Source organism: Grammomys surdaster, unplaced genomic scaffold (genome assembly GCF_004785775.1).
Source record: "Grammomys surdaster isolate TR1022 unplaced genomic scaffold, NIH_TR_1.0 164, whole genome shotgun sequence".
NCBI lineage: Eukaryota > Metazoa > Chordata > Mammalia > Rodentia > Muridae > Grammomys > Grammomys surdaster.
Window position 1 is genome coordinate 4,431,399 of NW_021604612.1, and position 16,656 is coordinate 4,448,054.

Genomic DNA, 16,656 nt, shown 5'->3' on the forward strand with positions numbered 1-16,656 from the left:
TATAGATATAGTTATAGATATAGATACAGTTATAGATATAGATATAGTTATAGATATAGATATAGATACAGTTATAGATATAGTTATAGATATAGATACAGTTATAGATATAGTTATAGATACAGATACAGATACAGATACAGATACAGATACAGTTATAGATACAGTTATAGTTATAGATGTAAGGGTGTGGTGACAATAATAGGAGCTGAGGAAATCTGCCCACAGGAAGCATTTTTAACAGTGTCTAGCATGTTATCTGGCTCAACAGATGTTAATGGCTTTTAAATTAACTGCTACTAATATCGTTGTTATTGTTATCCTCTTTTCCCTTTCTCTCCACTCTCCCAAATGACAGCATGCTAGTGTGCCTGTAGATACGTATGCTCTCCCATGTGGGACGGTCACTGTCTGCTCTTGGAGAGGTGGACCTTTGCACTGATACAGCTCGGGCTCTCAGGAAGGGATCAGCTCGAGCTGAAGACAGGGACGTCCCAGAGAAGGTAAACCAGGGGCCAAGCTACAGGCAGCTCCAAGCTGTTTGTCGACACTGAAGCCCGGCTAGGTCTTCTGTTAGAGACGAAGGGCGCTGTGTCCCTGAAGAAGCTGCCAGCTGCTTGCACGCTTGAGCAGCGAGTGGCCATTATTTGGAAATCTTGACCACTTCAAACAAAGGTGGACTTGAAGCCCCAGCAGGAGGAGAGCCCTAGTGTTTCTCTGGGTAAAGCATGCTACCAACTTTCTCTACTACGGTATCATCCTAGTGAATTATAAACTAGGGACAGGGGCCCGCCATTTTCACCAAGCTGTAAGGGTGTGTCTGGTAAGAAGTTGAGGCGTCAGCGACTGAATGGACAGTGCTGACTAAGTGGCCAGGAATATTCAAACAACTACTCCCGCGAGAGCACATCTGGTATGTAGCGGCACGCTGCGATTCATTTATTTTTTTCCCAGATTCTTTTCATGTATCTGTGCATGTGTGCAACACGTGCGCATGTGTGCACAGATATGGGTGTGAGCGTGTGGGCGTAGGTGCTGGCTAATGCCAGAGATTGTTCCCCATTACTCTCCTCTTTCTTCTTTGAGGCGGGGTCTCTCAGTTGAATCCAGAGCTTACTGATAAGCCTAGTCTCACTAGGTAGCTTGCTCCAGGGGGATCCCCTGGCTCTGCCTCCTGAGGCTAGAGTTACAGACAGGCCTTCGAGCCCACCTGACATGTATACTGCTTGCTTAGTGGGCGACCATTTTAACCGCTGAACTATCTCCCCAGTTGCCATTCGCTGAGATGGCTTGAACGACAGAGCCGTTGGTGAAGAAATGATGGCCTTGTCACTGGCTTGTGAACGGACGTGAAGCTATGTTTTCTGAAGGAAAAAAAAATGCAGGCAGCAAGCACAGCATCTAACAAAAAGGCCTCCACCTAAACTTCACAGTGGCAGCTAGGTGTGTTGTCATGAATAATCCTTATTTTGGAGCACCTTAAATTTCAGCCTGGCCTCCAGGGCCTCATCCCCATACTCAACATCCCTCATCAAAGTGACCATGTCTTGGGACTGAGGAGACAGCCTCTGACATCAGCATCCAAAGCCTACACTGACCCTTGGTGTTATACATCTGTGACTTTGGGTGAATCCCTGGATGTTAACTCATCATGATTGTATCGTGTGTTAGAGTTTCATGGCCCTAAAAATGGCATGTTCTAATAACAGTCATCTTCCCCCCCTCAGCCCATGCAAACCAATATTTCATACGAAAAATTCCATATTTTCCACAACTGGAGTCACACATGCGTGCATGTATATATGTGTGTGTGTGTGTTTAAATGTTTCTTTTGGTTTTTTTTTTTTGTTGTTGTTGTTGTTGTTTTTAGAGCCAAATAATATTCTAGAGTCTGAGGCGGGGGCTGGAGAGATGGCTTAGTGGTGGAGAGCACTGGCTGCTCTTCTGAAGGACCCGAGTTCAATTCCTAGCACCCACAGGACAGTTCACAACTGTCTGTGTCACTCCAGTTCCAGGGGATCTGATACCCTCTCACAGATACATGTAGACAAAACACTGATCCATATAAGATAAAAATAAATAAATTATTAAAAAAAATAATTAAAACATATTCTAGAGTCTGGGTATACCAGAGTTGATTCACAAAAGACTTGGTTGCTTCCATAGAAATATGAATAAAACTATTATAGTCATATATATGCAGGGGTTTTCGGGGTGTATGTTTTTAATTTATTTTGGTCAGTATTATGGTATGTTTTTAACTGACAGTGACTCAAATGAAGCCAAGGAGAGCCAATAGTACCAGACTGGGTGTTTTTGCTAGGAGTTTTGGGGGTGTGGTGGGGTGAAGGTATTCTTCTCATTGCTGGCCAGAGACACCGGTGCTTAGCATATTTATAAAAGCTCAGGGAGGGTCTGCCTGGGAATGAAGCCACCAGAGTTTGAGAGCAGAGTTGAGAGTTGTAATTCAAAAAAAAAAAAAAAAAAAAAGATGTGGTAGTAGCAAATTTTGAGCCCCTGGGTTTTGTGTGTGTGTGTGTGTGTGTGCTACATACATATGTGACATATATTATGCTATATACATAGCATGCATATATACATAAACATACACATACATACAATATACATATACATACATACATACATACATACATACATACACATATATATATAAATTTGAATGGAATGTCCTGTCTCCTACAAATAAAGACACCTGGGAAGAAAAGGACACCATAATGAGACAGTGTAATGGTGCCGCTAAGATGGGGAACCTCTCCAGCCCCAAATACACTGACCTTGACTCACTGTTCCTGCAGGCTGGAGAGATATTCTCCAAGACAGCCCCCTTGTTCTGGGGAGAGGAGGTGGTGAAGGAGTTCCCTGAATCGGAGGTGTTGCCGCAGTTGGGGTCCCGACTCTTTCTCAGATCCCCACCGGGGCTCCCCTTCTCCTGGCCCTGAGACCTGGCCGAGCTGGTTTGCGTGGAGGGCGGCGAGGACGTGTCATTGCCGGAGTCGTACTCCTGCGAGCGCCCTCGGGAGGCGGCGAGCGGGCTGGCCGATTTGCTAAAGAGGTCAGCCGCGGACCCCGACCCAGAGATCTGAAAGCAAAAAGACCCGTCGGACACTGCTGAGCTCCCGGGCTGTGTGTGTCAGTAACCTAGAATGTTAACCGTCAAGAGTCACTGTAACGAAAGCAAAGAGAGAAGGGAGAGAAGGGACGCCAAAAAAGAAAAGCACAAATTCCTGAAAGAATTCCACAGAAATAGGAGATCTCTAGATCTTTTTTTGTTTTGTTTTGTTTTGTTTTTCTAAACCCCCTGCTAGAAGAACTGGAAGATTTAGAAGTCATGCAGGAAAATGGCATGCGATTCAGAGTAAACGAAAGTAAAAGGAAATCATACAAAAATGTAGTCTTCAATAAACTCAAACAAAAGAGACAAATTAATAGAAAGGGGAGGGCTGTAGATACCCTTAACCTCAAACAATAATCAAAAGAAAGGAAAAGGAAAACGGGGAAGAAAAAAAGAAAAGGGGCTACGGGCCTCAAAAATTATATCTTGGAAATTAAAAACACAAAGGGCCAAGATTTAAATTTTAACCAAAATTCTCAGCTCTCTCTCTCTCTCTCTCTCTCTCTCTCTCTTTCTCTCTCTCTCAAAAAAAAAAAAGTTGCCTGAATACCATCCTGAAGAAATGTCACATGGGTCAAAGAAATTAAGATGAAGGTTGGTGTCCTCTCTTTCTTTCTTTCTTTCTTTCTTTCTTTCTTTCTTTCTTTCTCTTTCTTTCTTTAAAAAAAAACTCATGGTCACAAACTGACGGTTCAGCAGTTTCCAACTAAAGGAGTCAAGAGAGGGAGGGGCAAAATAAATGTGAAGTCATATAGTCTGACTGAAAACAAACAAACCAAAAATAATAACAATAATAACAATTCTTTAAAAAAAAAAAGTCTCTACAGGCATTTGTGCGCGTCCTTCTCCCTGGTAGGACGTAGTAGCTAAGCATCCTGAGTGGCTTCTAATAAAGTCTCTCATGTCTTTGCGGATTACATCCACTTACCAAGCAAGGACTCCTCCTTTAGTAGGAAAGGTGTAAGAGAAAGGGAAGAGCGGGTAACGTGAGTCCATCATCAGAGTCGTAAATGACAAGAAAAAACACACACCTTCCTGCACAAATTTAACCTTTGCCCTGACCTTTGGGTTTGGGGTGCTCAGTGCTTTGAGTGAGTGGATAGCTCATACCTCGACACTCCCTTCCTGCCTAGGTTAGATGGGGACCTTAGCTGCATGGGTACCTGAAACTACTGTAGAGACCTGCACGTTATTTCTAGAGAACACCGGGAGGGAACTCATGATCTCGGTCGGGAGATTTAGAAGGACGCATCAGGGATCCCTGGAAGAGAAAGGCCTCGGAGTCCTGCCTGGGGACTGGTCTAGGAAGACTGAGGGCTTTGAGAGCCTGTGAGCAGTGAGGTCTTGGGAAGGGAATTCTATGCTGAGAATATTTTTCTTCAACGTTCAGGTCAGGCTGTGGCCAAAGCGTCCATTGTACCATGTTCAGTTGATGTGGGCAAGAGGGATCCCTGCCCTGAATTTTGCTAGCAAATATATCTCTATGAGGAGAGAAATCTGTGGGGTCAAGCGGATATTCCCTGGAAACCTCTCTGGGGCTCTTGGGATTCCAAAATTTCTCTATTTAAATGGCTCTTGAGCCTCCTTCTGAGGTATATGTCTCCTCAAGGTATATGTCCCACCATGACTCAAGTGGACCAACCTTGGCAGAATCTGCATGATCATGCTAAGGTATCCAAGTGCCTGTGTGGGGTCTGTCCACTGTCACACTGTTAGATAGTGACAGAGACAGCAAGCCTGAGACCTTGGGGCAGATTCTCTCTCACTGCCCCATTCTAGTGCAGAGAGACCCTGAGATTCTGGATCCAAAGGTGACTTTCACATCACCTTGAAGACATATTTGCTAAGAGAGAGAACATACTTTGTTACTTTATTTATGAGCATTTAGACATCTTGGCTAGTATAGATGTCCTATTGTCTGGCCCTGGGCCTTATGTAGTAAGAATAAGCTTTCCTATTTAAAAATATAAAAATCTGCTTTACCCCAACTTTATCCCTTGTTTTGCTGACCTGCTAGAGAAGGGTTACCCCCCGAGCTTTCCTAAGAAACCACTTCTGCCTTAAGGGGAGATGTGCACACCTAGAACTGACAGTCACAGAGAGAACCCCAAACAGCTTGGGATACCAGGCCCTGAGACTAGGAGGTAGGGTTTTCTTTACTGTTTCTCCCAGAAGGCTTTGCACATGGGCAAGGTAATGGTCTAGCCTTAGTAAATCCTATAGGCACAGTGTAGCCTCTGCCTTAAACACATCAGGTTTACCTGGCTAGCTTTGCCTTGAAGGTGAGACCTCAAAATAAGGCGGCCAGGTGGAATTTTCTGGAGCGAGACCTATTTATTTATTTATTTATTTATTTATTTATTTATTTTTTATAGAATACGCAGGCTCTGTTCCTACTCAGCTCCTTTTAGGTTGGATGTCGTTTCTTTCCCCCTCTGATGGCCACTGGTTGCATTAGCATTCCCTTTATCACCTCTCTCAGGAATGGGAAACCATCATGACCCGGAGCCCGATCTGAACTTTCAGGCTGGGCTTTGATTCAGGGAAAGGATCAAGAGGTTTTTGACCTTGAGTGAATGGTGGGGTTACCAGCGTATCAGAAAGGAAGTCAATCTTGGCGGGAACAAGGCTGGCGGAGTTCAACGGCAGGTACCTGGGAATTCAGTGCTGTCGGGTATCTTGTGGCTAGACTATTTTTTTTCTCTTCCAAATACTTCCTCCTGATATTGACTACAATCTAGAAATGTTTTATTTTTCTGATGTCATGGTGCCCTGTGCGGAAAGATGTTGAGTACGAAGTCTCTCTAGGCTCGTGCACGCATATAGAAGGGGACCTTGCCTTCTGCGCATGCCCAGTCCCACAACCTGAGCCCACAGCAATGTTTGCAGAGTGTCTCTCCCTGGCCATGACGTAATGCACATATGGCTTGTGTGTTTGACCTTACAGCATTATGTAGGCTAATGCTTTTCATCACCAGGAAGTAGAGATGAAGTCCTACTGGGATGCTTTCATTGGACAAGAGCGCCAGGCTACACAAACATATAGGCCCCTCCTTTTTGTCTAACAGTCCCATATCTTTGGTTCAAATGAATTACAGCGTTCTTTACAAATCTCCTTCACCTGCTTCATAAACCAACCCGAGAGCCTCACCTATCACTGCCCCATGCCTCCCTGTCCACGCTGACCAGAACGTTTTCTTGGTTTTGCTAACACAGGCCACACCCCCACCCCAGATCATTTGCATATCCGGTTTCCTCTGGAGGAGAGACTCTTTCTCTCTCTCCTATCACTTTCTCTGTTCACGAAGGCCAAGCCAGTACAGCACTCTGTAATTAATTAATTCAATCTTTCAACCAACTACTAGCTCCAGATTCAAATGTCTTGTTACTCAGGAGGACAACTTCTTTAACTGGCGGTCTCTTTGCCAGCTTGTTGAGGACAGGGGCCATGACTGGTGCAGAGTTGTACCCCAGGACCCTCTAATGCCTGCCTCAGGGTAGCTCCTCAGCAAATGACGTTAAATAATCTAAGTTCCTCCATGGCTCCTCTGGAGTCTCAGGGACTCAGTCTTTGGTAGAGGTGCCCTTGTGACCAGGCAATGATGAAATCTGCTCAGATAGATACCAGCTTTAGAAAATCGATTTCTATCATAATAAAAAAAAACCCAGCTCCATAAAAGTCCAGAGGTCTTGAAGCCAACGCGAGGGTTCATGTGTTAAGCCAGAGAGAACCTTGGGGGCCAAGGATTAAGTCTAGACCATAGCAGAAAGAGGAGTTTCTCCTGAGTGTTTCTCTCCTCCTGATTCCTCTGCCTACACATTCCTGCCTTGACCTTCCCACCTGTGCATTCCCACCAGCATGCCCTCCAGTTCTCTGGTGAGGATTTTGAGGTGTACAGAGCCTTCCGCAGGAGATCAGCTACCATGGCCCCCTTCACTGTCTTTTGCTTGCTCTGCTACTTTGAAAGGTCAGGTTGAAGAGGCGCAGAGCCTGTAAACTTTATACAAATGGTTGCTAGCTTCTGTTTTGGCTAAGTCTCTCTGGCTAAGGAAAAATTTTAAAGTCATTTCTTTGAGCCAGAAAAGTCAGAAACTGTGTATCCTGGTCTCTGGCCTTAAAGCAGGCCAGGTTATCTCACTATCGAGGGCTTGATGAGTGGAGAGTCAGTGGGGTCTCACCTCATACTTGCTTCTTATGACATTGCCTCCATCATCAAATGCCCCACTTTGGCACGTACCCCCACCTGTTTTTCCTATTAGAGGATATTGTGGCAGGGAGAAAGGGGTCATCTGAAGACATTTCTATTCTTTGTTCACAAGGACCCTGTTCTGTTTTATGTCTATAGGTCTTGGTGGTCTCTACACTTTCAGGTAGGAGGAATACTTTAATAAACCTGTCATTTTGGGACATCTGTGCCCTTTAAGACCCCCCCAGCCCTGGACCCTATCTTTTCAGAGTGTTCAGTTCACTCTGGGAGAAGAGGGCTTGAAGTCACAGTGAGAGCAGCCAAAGGCAGTACTGGGGTGGGAGCGGGTGGAACGGGGAGATCGCATGTTGTGATGAGTGACAAAGGGGGGGGGTGTCTGTCTTCTGGCCTTTGTCCTCTCATCTCTGAACATCTCCATAACCAGATACACTACCCCTCACCCCATAGCACACAAAAAACAAGCCTTCCCTGCTCAAGATCATCACTATTGGATGGCTTCTATTTTTGCATTGTTGACACATGGTTGAGCTAATAGGCCCCTTAAAATCCGTCTTTGAAGAGTTCTTCATCTGGTAGGGATGTTTACATGTACAGTGACTCTCTGGTTGTGTATAGCTGGCTAACCAATGGCCTCATGTCCCTCACAGATTCATCACTATCTAGTAATAATGGCCCCGTAGTGCCCAGGATCCCCAGAACCCAAACACTAGGGTTCTCTTCTTTGAACTGCCCTTACCTAGTCCTTGACCTCAACCTTAATTCTTCCTGTTCTGTCTTCATAAAAGCTGATCTGTAGCAAATAGCAAAACCAAACCAAACCAAACCAAACCAAACCAAACCAACCAACCAACCAACCAAACAAACAAACAAAAATCCCTGAGCCTAAGAGTTGGCCAAGTAAGAAAGTCTTGTCTAACCTGGAACCCCAGGAACTGAGGGACAAATCTGAAGGCTAATGGTTTATTTTGAGAGATAAAAGCCTTGTAGAGAAGAGAGAAAGTGAATCAGATTAACAGGAGCTTGTGGAAGGTCTATTGTCAATACACAGTGGGCAATGGAGCCCAACCCCAAGGGGGTCTTTGGGAATTTGTGTAGAATATATGTTGAAGACCTAAGAGTAACCCGAGAGGGACTTTTGCACCAATCATTCAATACTCATGGGAAAGACTGTCCCTAAAGGGGTGCCACTTCCCTTCTGTGTTCAGATTGCCACACAGCCAGGCAAAGTCGGCCTTGGCCACCAGAGGATACCATCTGGAAGCTGCAAGTCAGCTGTGTGCCCTGAATTAGGGAGAATGAGGAGGGGGGCATGGAAAGTGTTTGCTTCGATACATCAAGTTGATCATGGAGGAGGGTCAGGCCAACTTGTACTGTGACACAGCTAGGCTTTCTTTAGCCCATTTAACGTGTTTGAAAAATAAGTGTGAGTGGACTTCCAACGTACGCTGAGCAGCGAGGGTTCACACAGCAACCCCACTTCTGGTTTTTATTGGACAACTAGACCTGGGCCCATATTCCTTGGAAATGGTCCGCTTCAGAGCAATTGCAGCAGTGTGCTGGGTCCTTAGGGTCCCTCCCATTCATATACACTAGTATTGGGGCCCTTAAGATATTCGAGACCTTCTGCTCTAAAAGTCCAAAGGCCTTAGAAGAAAGATGAACACAATGAACCTGCTCTGTCTCCTTTCTCTCTTTTAGACCTAGTATGATGTATTATGCTTCTCTTCCATCTCAACACTTTAAACCCTTGTTGGACTGTTGCCAATCAAAGGAGCCAGGAGACCACAGGCACTAAGCCACAATCAGACTCCACAGTGACTCTGGGTCATAGGAGTTAACCCCAGCTACTCATTCATCAATACCATTTGCATATCTGTTCATGCTGCTGGAGCTCAGAGGTCAACACTGGGAGTCTTCCTCATCCTCTTTCCACCTTAGCTTGGAGGCTCTCACTGGATCGAGAGTATCAGTTCAGCTACACAGATCAACCAACTAGCCCCAGGGATCCTCTTGCCGATATCTCCCTGATGCTGGGGGTCACAGGAAGGTACTGTATCACCCGGCTTTGCACATGGGTACTGGCTATCAAACTTGGGATTTCATGCCTGTGTAGCAGGTGCTTTACCAACTGAGCCACCTTACTTACGTGTTAACATTATTAGGACGCATTGCTTTTCATGAATTCACGGCCACTGCAGGGAGAGGCAAACAAATGTCTCCCCTTTATCCTTCCATCTGTCATGATAACATAAACCCTCCAAATTCTTCTCTTCCTCTCAGCTTAGGAGTCATGAGCTCTCTTCATTTCTGTGTTTCTTACCACACTTGATGTTAACACTTGGGGGTTTTCTAATAATTAATTAAATCCCCTCACCAAGAGCTACAGCTCCTCCGAGTTTCTCTGGGAGTACCTCAGCCCTCCAGGGGAGCCGGCACAGTTATTTATTGTTTTTGTTTCAAATCATTATTTAATCAAGAATGGAGAGGGGGGAAGGCAACCTCTCACTTACACTTCAGAATTTAATTTCGGCTGAATTCCGAGATCAAGAGGCAGCTCGGTCTAATAGGTTACAAAAATACAATCAAGAAGAGAATTTCAATTAAACTGAACAAGTCCATTTACGGGGCTTCAAATGGCCCCATGGAGAGTGGCAGCTATAAATTTCTTCTTGCTTCCCTGCCATATGGGGAGCTGGGAAATTTCACATGCTACAAGGTGGAGCATACAGCTAGAGAGCCCCGTTCATTCCTTAAGAAACCAATCCCTTTGTTTCTTTAAGATAGCGGGGCTGTTTTCCTTGGTGACATTCCTCTTTCTTTGACACTGATTAGGAACGCAGCAAAAGAACAGACTCGGTGACCTGATGAGGTTCATCTGGGAAGCAGGGGAGGAGAAGAGGAGGCTGGGTTGAAAGAGACTGATTTTCTGAGGATAAAGAGAAGACAAGAGTTTCTATGACTGAGGCACCTCCAGGCCCTGCAGTGTGTCTGACATTGCGTAGGGGGAGCTAGCGAGCCTCAATGCCCTTTCTCTTTCAGGAGGACCCCGAGAGGAATGATCACACCCAGCTCCCCCTTTCTCAGAAGCCGAACCCAAGGTTTCCATGTCTACCAGCTTCCCAAATCCTCCATATAAACTTGGCTGGATATCCCCACCCCCACCCCAGCCCAGGTTGAAAGGGAAAAAAGTAAGCTCAATAAATGAATTGTGCATCCAAGTAAATTTCACTCAGTTTAAAGATGCATCTTGTTTTATTCGCCAAGGTAATGTGTTTTTCCACCTCTTCTGGTGGTGAAATGTCTCTCAGCTGATAAAAAAAAAAAGGTTGCTTCTTCTTTTCTTACCCAGCAGAGACTATGTCATTTCTCATTCCAGAGTCCCCAAGTGTCACCTCCCTATTCTGAACTGTGTCTCCTCTCCACTGCAGTGAAGGACTTTGGGTGATAAGCTTCCTTTTCTATAGAATGAAAGGCACGTTTCCATCCCAACTTTCCTTAAAGGTTGCTGTTGGGTGCACCGGTGGATTCTGAGGCCAGAGGTCATTCCTGGGTTTATTGGGAGTGAGTCAGTCAAAACCTTCCGTGGTAATAAATCATGTTAGCAGCTGCCATGTGTGTGATGTCAGATTCCAAGCCTTGAAATGAGTGTTTGTAGTGCAGACGCCTGGCGCGTGGCAGGACTGCATAGTTGTTGTTATTATTATTATTGTTGTTGTTGTTGATATTTACATATTTGTGTTCATGTGTGTGGGCATGCCTATAGAGGCCAGAAGTCAATACCAAGTATCTTTCTTAATCAGCAATCTCTACCGTATTAGTTAATTGATTTTTTTTTTGAGATAGTGTCTCTCAATGAACCTGGAGGACAGCAGGTTAGCTAGACTATCTGAGAAGAAGCCCCAGAAATCCTATTGTCTCTTCCTTGCCCCTCATGTTCTGGGGTCACAGGTACACACCATTGTGGTTGGCTTTTATATGGGTGCTGGGGTTCCAAACCTAGGTTTGGAATAAGTGATTGAGCCGCCTCTCCCGACTTTAATACATATTTTAATAAGTGAATAAATATCTTGTCTCACACCATCACCTTATTGACCATGTACATAGGTTGAGATAATTATCCCAAGGTACAGATGATGACATTTGCCTGGATAAGCACACAGCTCTCCTGCTCAGGTCCTCTGGCTTCAAATCTGAGTTTCTACAATGAGGAGCTGCCCTTTGTCGCTCTGGGCCACAGCATCCTTATTCTAGAGAGGACATGCTGTGTCTGTTGAAGCGCTATAATAAAAACGCACGAGGCAGTGTCACGTGTCAGCCCATCTATGCTAGCATCTGGTACATAGCAGGACCTTAGAGAACATTAGTTAGCGATGTCATCCAAGATGTTACAGGGAGACGAGGTCCGGGATTCCAGAACTCCGGAACTCAGATCGGCTCCAAAGCCCACATTTTGATCACAGACATTCTTTTGGCCTTCCTCAGTTTACAAAGCACATGAAACTGTCTTTGACAGACTTCGAATTCTCCTTTCATCTGTTGGCATCTGTGCAACCCGTGGTCCATAAGTGATATAGGACTGTTTTTGGTCCTGAATACATTACAAGGAAGTGGGAAGAGGTGGCTTGGCTTCTCCTTGGTTCTGATTCAGTCCTTTTCCTAGATCCCTGCTGCAGTTATGAGAAGTTTGATGGAGAATGTCCATACAACAGAAATAGAAAGGCCACTGCTAAGTACCTGGGGTCACCAGCATCCCACCCCCCATCCTGTCTACCTTCTGCTGACATCACAGTAAACTTCTAATGTACAGTATTTGCTCTTGCTGTCTCTCTTCCCTCCCAATTGTGTTACTTTCCTAGATCACGATGCTCCCAGAGCCTCACTTTCTCCATCTGCAAAATGGGGATGATAATGATGCATACCTTTAAGAAACGGGGGTGGGGAGATAACTATGCAAATTATGTGGTGGAATAGTGATATTCCGTTTCCTTCTCTACAGGAGTCATTTCAAAACAATACATCCCACCCATCCTTCAGTGCCCAGCTCAAATATCCTGTTATCATAAATCCCTCTCAGACATCAAGACAAGAAGTGTAACGCCTCCACGGCATAGCGTGCATGCACCCACCACTGCTGGGAGTGATACTCTGAACAGTCACCAACTGCTCGAGCGTTAAGTACAGCCCCTTAGAAGGCAGACTTGACACGGAAAGGAATTAGCTAATGTACTGCAGTGTCAGGGGGGTGTAGAGAAAGTGTGAGGGGAGGGGTAATTGGCTGGCAGGGGTTGGGACAAGGCACCAAAATAACCCATTTACCCGTGTGCAATCGTTTGACTGTCTTAACAAGCACAGGAAAGGAATGGTGCCCACAGCCATGATCCTGCTCTAATTAAACTGACTGCTGTGTTCTTGAGATGCTCAGCGACCAAGCAAGAGCGTCTCTGGTCACCTTTAACCAACAGGGATCCAGTTCAGAGTCAAGGCCTTCATTTGCACAAGCATAGATGCAAAGAATTTCCGAAGAGCTCTGCGCACGGCACACTGTGGGCGGGGCAAAAGAGGTGCTTGCAGGACTTCCGTTTTCCATCTCATTGGCTAAATCCTGCTCATAGTTTTCTGAGTTTTCATTCTCTATCTGCCCCAATCCTAACGCCTTTTCCCGTTAACCAGCCTTCTGCCTCATCTCGGAGTCCATCCTTTGTCACGTCTGATCCTTTCTCTCTTACCAGGCACAGACTTTCTTCCCTGTTCATCAGATGTCCAGAGCAAAAACGTAGCCTAACCGTTTATAGATGCTCAGTAGACATGGGTAGACTTGAAGAAATGGTTGGTAGGTGATTCTGTGCAAATGGCCCCGATGTTCTATCTAATAGAGAAAGATTTGGGGGACTGGAACTCTTGGGACACCTGGGATGTACCAGGAATCTTCTCTCATTCCTGCCTTTGTAATGGAGAAGACAAAAGATGGACGGAGGGAACATAGATTAAGATTTTGGGAGTGTATCTAATATTTCCAGGAGCCAAACAACCTCTAATGGTGTGAGTGCAGCCATATTGAATCTAACCAATATTTATGATGGAAAGGTAACCCTGTAGGAAGCAGGACTCTTGTTTCAGTTTACCCGTTGGCTTACCCAAGCTCCCGGTATACTTTTGTTATTACTAAGACCTCTGATAATGCTTCTACCACCCGTGCTGTTGTACCCATGATATCGCTGGCACCACCAGCAAGCATTGTATAGCACTGGCCTCTCACCGGTTGCATCCTAAAATGTTTACTCGCAACTAATCATGGTGACCCCAGGACAAGCTTATGAACTAGGTCTCTCACTAGTTGTCATGTTTTTCAGAATTTGAGGAAACAGAGACACAGAGAGGTAATGTGACTATCTCAAGGTTCCACAGCAGGAATCTAGAATGTTATCCAAATTTTGTCCCTGGACCAAGCACTGGGATAAGTGATTATTGTTTGAGGAAGACGCTGTATATATTGTGCATGTATGCATGCATGCATGCATTTGTGTGTGTGTATGTGTGTTTGCACAATCATAATTCCTTGTTTTATTTTGTTTTTTTTTTAAACAACCTTGAAAAAGCCATCATTACCCTCTTATGCATCTCCATTTTTGTCCTTCATAATAGATTTATTGGAAAAGAGATGAGCTTTTAAGGCCTCTTCCTTGGATATCAAGATGAAGCCTGGCTTTTGGTTCTTCTGACAGGGATTGGACTCCTAGGGGATATGGAGGCTTCTGAGGTACATGGAGGCTGCTAGGGTACACGGAAACTCCTGGGTTACATGGAGCAGTCACCAAGACCCTGTGTTCTAGAAAAGAAACTGCCAAGTGCTAGTCTGGTAACATCCCTGGTAAGTCAGGAAAGACAGATGCAGGTTTTGGCAGCATCTTCACACATGTGAGTTTCTTAGGAAGCCATTTCAGATAGATAAGAAAATATAAAGTCAGATTTTGTCACCGGAACACTGTAGCTAAGGTCAGTTGGGGCTACCAGGTAGGCTACCACAGGCACAAGTACACGGGAGACCCCACAGCCATAGCTCACTCGGGAACTTTGTTCTGTCTCTCACTGCTCATCATTCAAGTTTACTTATGCTTTTCTTATAAGTGAAATAATCACACCCATTTCCCACCTGAGAAAGCTGAGGCTTGTGGAGGTTGGCAGGTTAGTTGATTAGTAAAGACTCAAAACTGCCCCCCCCACCCCCGTCATCTTTGCCGCACATGAGATTTAGGGCATTTATAGGTGAGAGGATGCTAGTGGGGACTTGACAAACCTACATGTTCTTAATGGTCACAGACATCTTGAAAAGGAGGTACTTAGGCAGAGTACTGCCAGCCATACAGAAGACTGAGTAAAATTAGATCCAGTGACACAAGGTACCCTGATGTAAAGAAGAGTTTCCCAGAATACACTGCAAATACCTATTGTGTCTACCAGGCCACAGTGTTGCTTATTATCAACTCCTAACACTGATCTCCCCACAAGCACCCCTGAACTCCTCCTTGATTCCACCTCTCCCTTTTTAAGGGAAGCATCTCCTTACACATCCCAGTTCTCATGGATCTGGAAGACAGACACCTTCAGCACTGCTGTCTACAATCTTGTGCTACGGTCAAGGCTGACTCTCATCCTGTTTGTCTCTGTGCCCTGTTAGAGTCCACAAAAAGCCTTCTCACGTGCTTTCTCTTACTAAAGAGATCCAAACACCTCAAATGGAATCAGTTTACCCAGTGAGAAAACTGAGGTGATACAGCTCACCCAAAGCCACATAGCTAGGTTGAAGCTGGATCTTAAATTCAGACCCATCCCACACCAAAGAGTTTTCGGTCATACCAATTACTTCTTGTTGACCTGAAGGGAGGAAGATTTTATGCTTTTATTCATTGCTGGCTCACTAAGTTGGATTCAGCATTGTCTCACTTTGCCCCAGTTCCTGACCTCTCTGAATTTTGCCATTTCTGCCCCATCTGTGGGAGGGATGAGTGATAGCAGCTTAGCTCTCAACACCTGAGATTCTGTGTGTGAACACATAAGAAGACGCAGGTCAAGCGCTACAAGCTCACATTACCAGGAGGAACCAGATTCCAGCTGTCAACCAATGCTGCCAGCCAGCTGGCATGAGAAACGTAGACTGTAAATAAAAGCCATAGTGTCTTTCCAATGTCAAAGGCCCCTTTCTCCTGCCCGACCCTAAGAAACCTATATGCATCTCACACATGTCACCCAGAGGCCAGTATCTGTGTTTCAACACTCACCCTGAAATACGAATCTAGGTATTTTAGTTTTCCTTCCTCTGCCTCCCAAGCCCCCAAGCCAAGTGCTGTCAAAGGCTGGCGAATGACCATTTGGTGAGCCAATAACAAGATCTGAAGCCAGTGGGGAATTTTACTCAAAACTGAATTAAAAGGTTTCACACACTGCCCTGAACTTGGACCTCCACCTCCCATAATGGTCATGTTAAGGCTGGCAGAGGGGCTGTGCGCAATACTTACTACACCCCTGGCTGACAGGAGGCCGAGCCTCTGGAGGGGCTGGCTGGGCAGGTGGCTGGACCGGGCCTCTGGGCTGACCTTGCAGTGGTTCTTGGAGCAGCGGCGGGAGTGTGTTCGGCGGGATTTCCGCCCTTCCTCAGGAGACCGACCTCGGTGCCTGGGGATCAAGAAAGAGATACCTGAAGGCATTTTGAAGTAAACATAGTGGAAAGATGATTGGGCAAACCAACACGTCATCTGAGAGTGTCAGAGAGTATGTTTCTGTATGTTTGTGTGATTTTTGTCCCTGGGTATGTCTGTGTATGTAAGAATGTCTCCTGTTTGCCTTTGGATCAAGATGTAGTGCTCTCAGCTCCTCCTGTACCATGCCTGCCTGGATGCTGCCATATTCCTGCTTTAATGATAATGGACTGGACCTCTGAATCTGTAAGCCAGACCCAGTTAAATGTTGTCCTCTGTAAGACTTGCCTTGGTTGTGGTGTCTGTTCACAGCAGTAAAACCCTAACTAAGACAGGCTTAGGGGTTAGGGTTAAGTTTAGGCTTAGGCTTAGGGGTTAAGGTTAGGAGCTACTCAGTGTGGGACAGAAACTGCACTGAGCATCCTCAGGGCTGGAGGATGAGGGGTGGGGACAAATAGGTTACCTGCTCTCGCAGCTGGGGGAGCGCAGTTCTGAGCTCTGAGACCTTGAGGGGCCACGGTGATGTCTATGTCGGTGAGACTTCCGGCTTCGAGATCTTGTGGTGAGGAGAGAGAGAGAGAGAGAGAGAGAGAGAGAGAGAGAGAGAGAGAGAGAGAGAGAG

At 45.6% G+C, this 16,656-nt stretch overlaps 1 protein-coding gene across 1 annotated transcript in view; it reads right to left on the minus strand.

The window, feature by feature from the left end:
* Nucleotides 1-16,656, minus strand: part of Srrm4 (serine/arginine repetitive matrix 4) — a 156,642-nt gene that overhangs the window by 9,575 nt on the left and 130,411 nt on the right. The window contains exons 7-9 of the mRNA XM_028765530.1: nucleotides 16,498-16,590; nucleotides 15,855-16,011; nucleotides 2,796-3,100 (exon numbers count right to left, since the gene is read on the minus strand). Coding sequence (XP_028621363.1) covers nucleotides 2,796-3,100; nucleotides 15,855-16,011; nucleotides 16,498-16,590 — 555 coding nt within the window. The remainder of the gene's footprint in view (nucleotides 1-2,795; nucleotides 3,101-15,854; nucleotides 16,012-16,497; nucleotides 16,591-16,656) is intronic.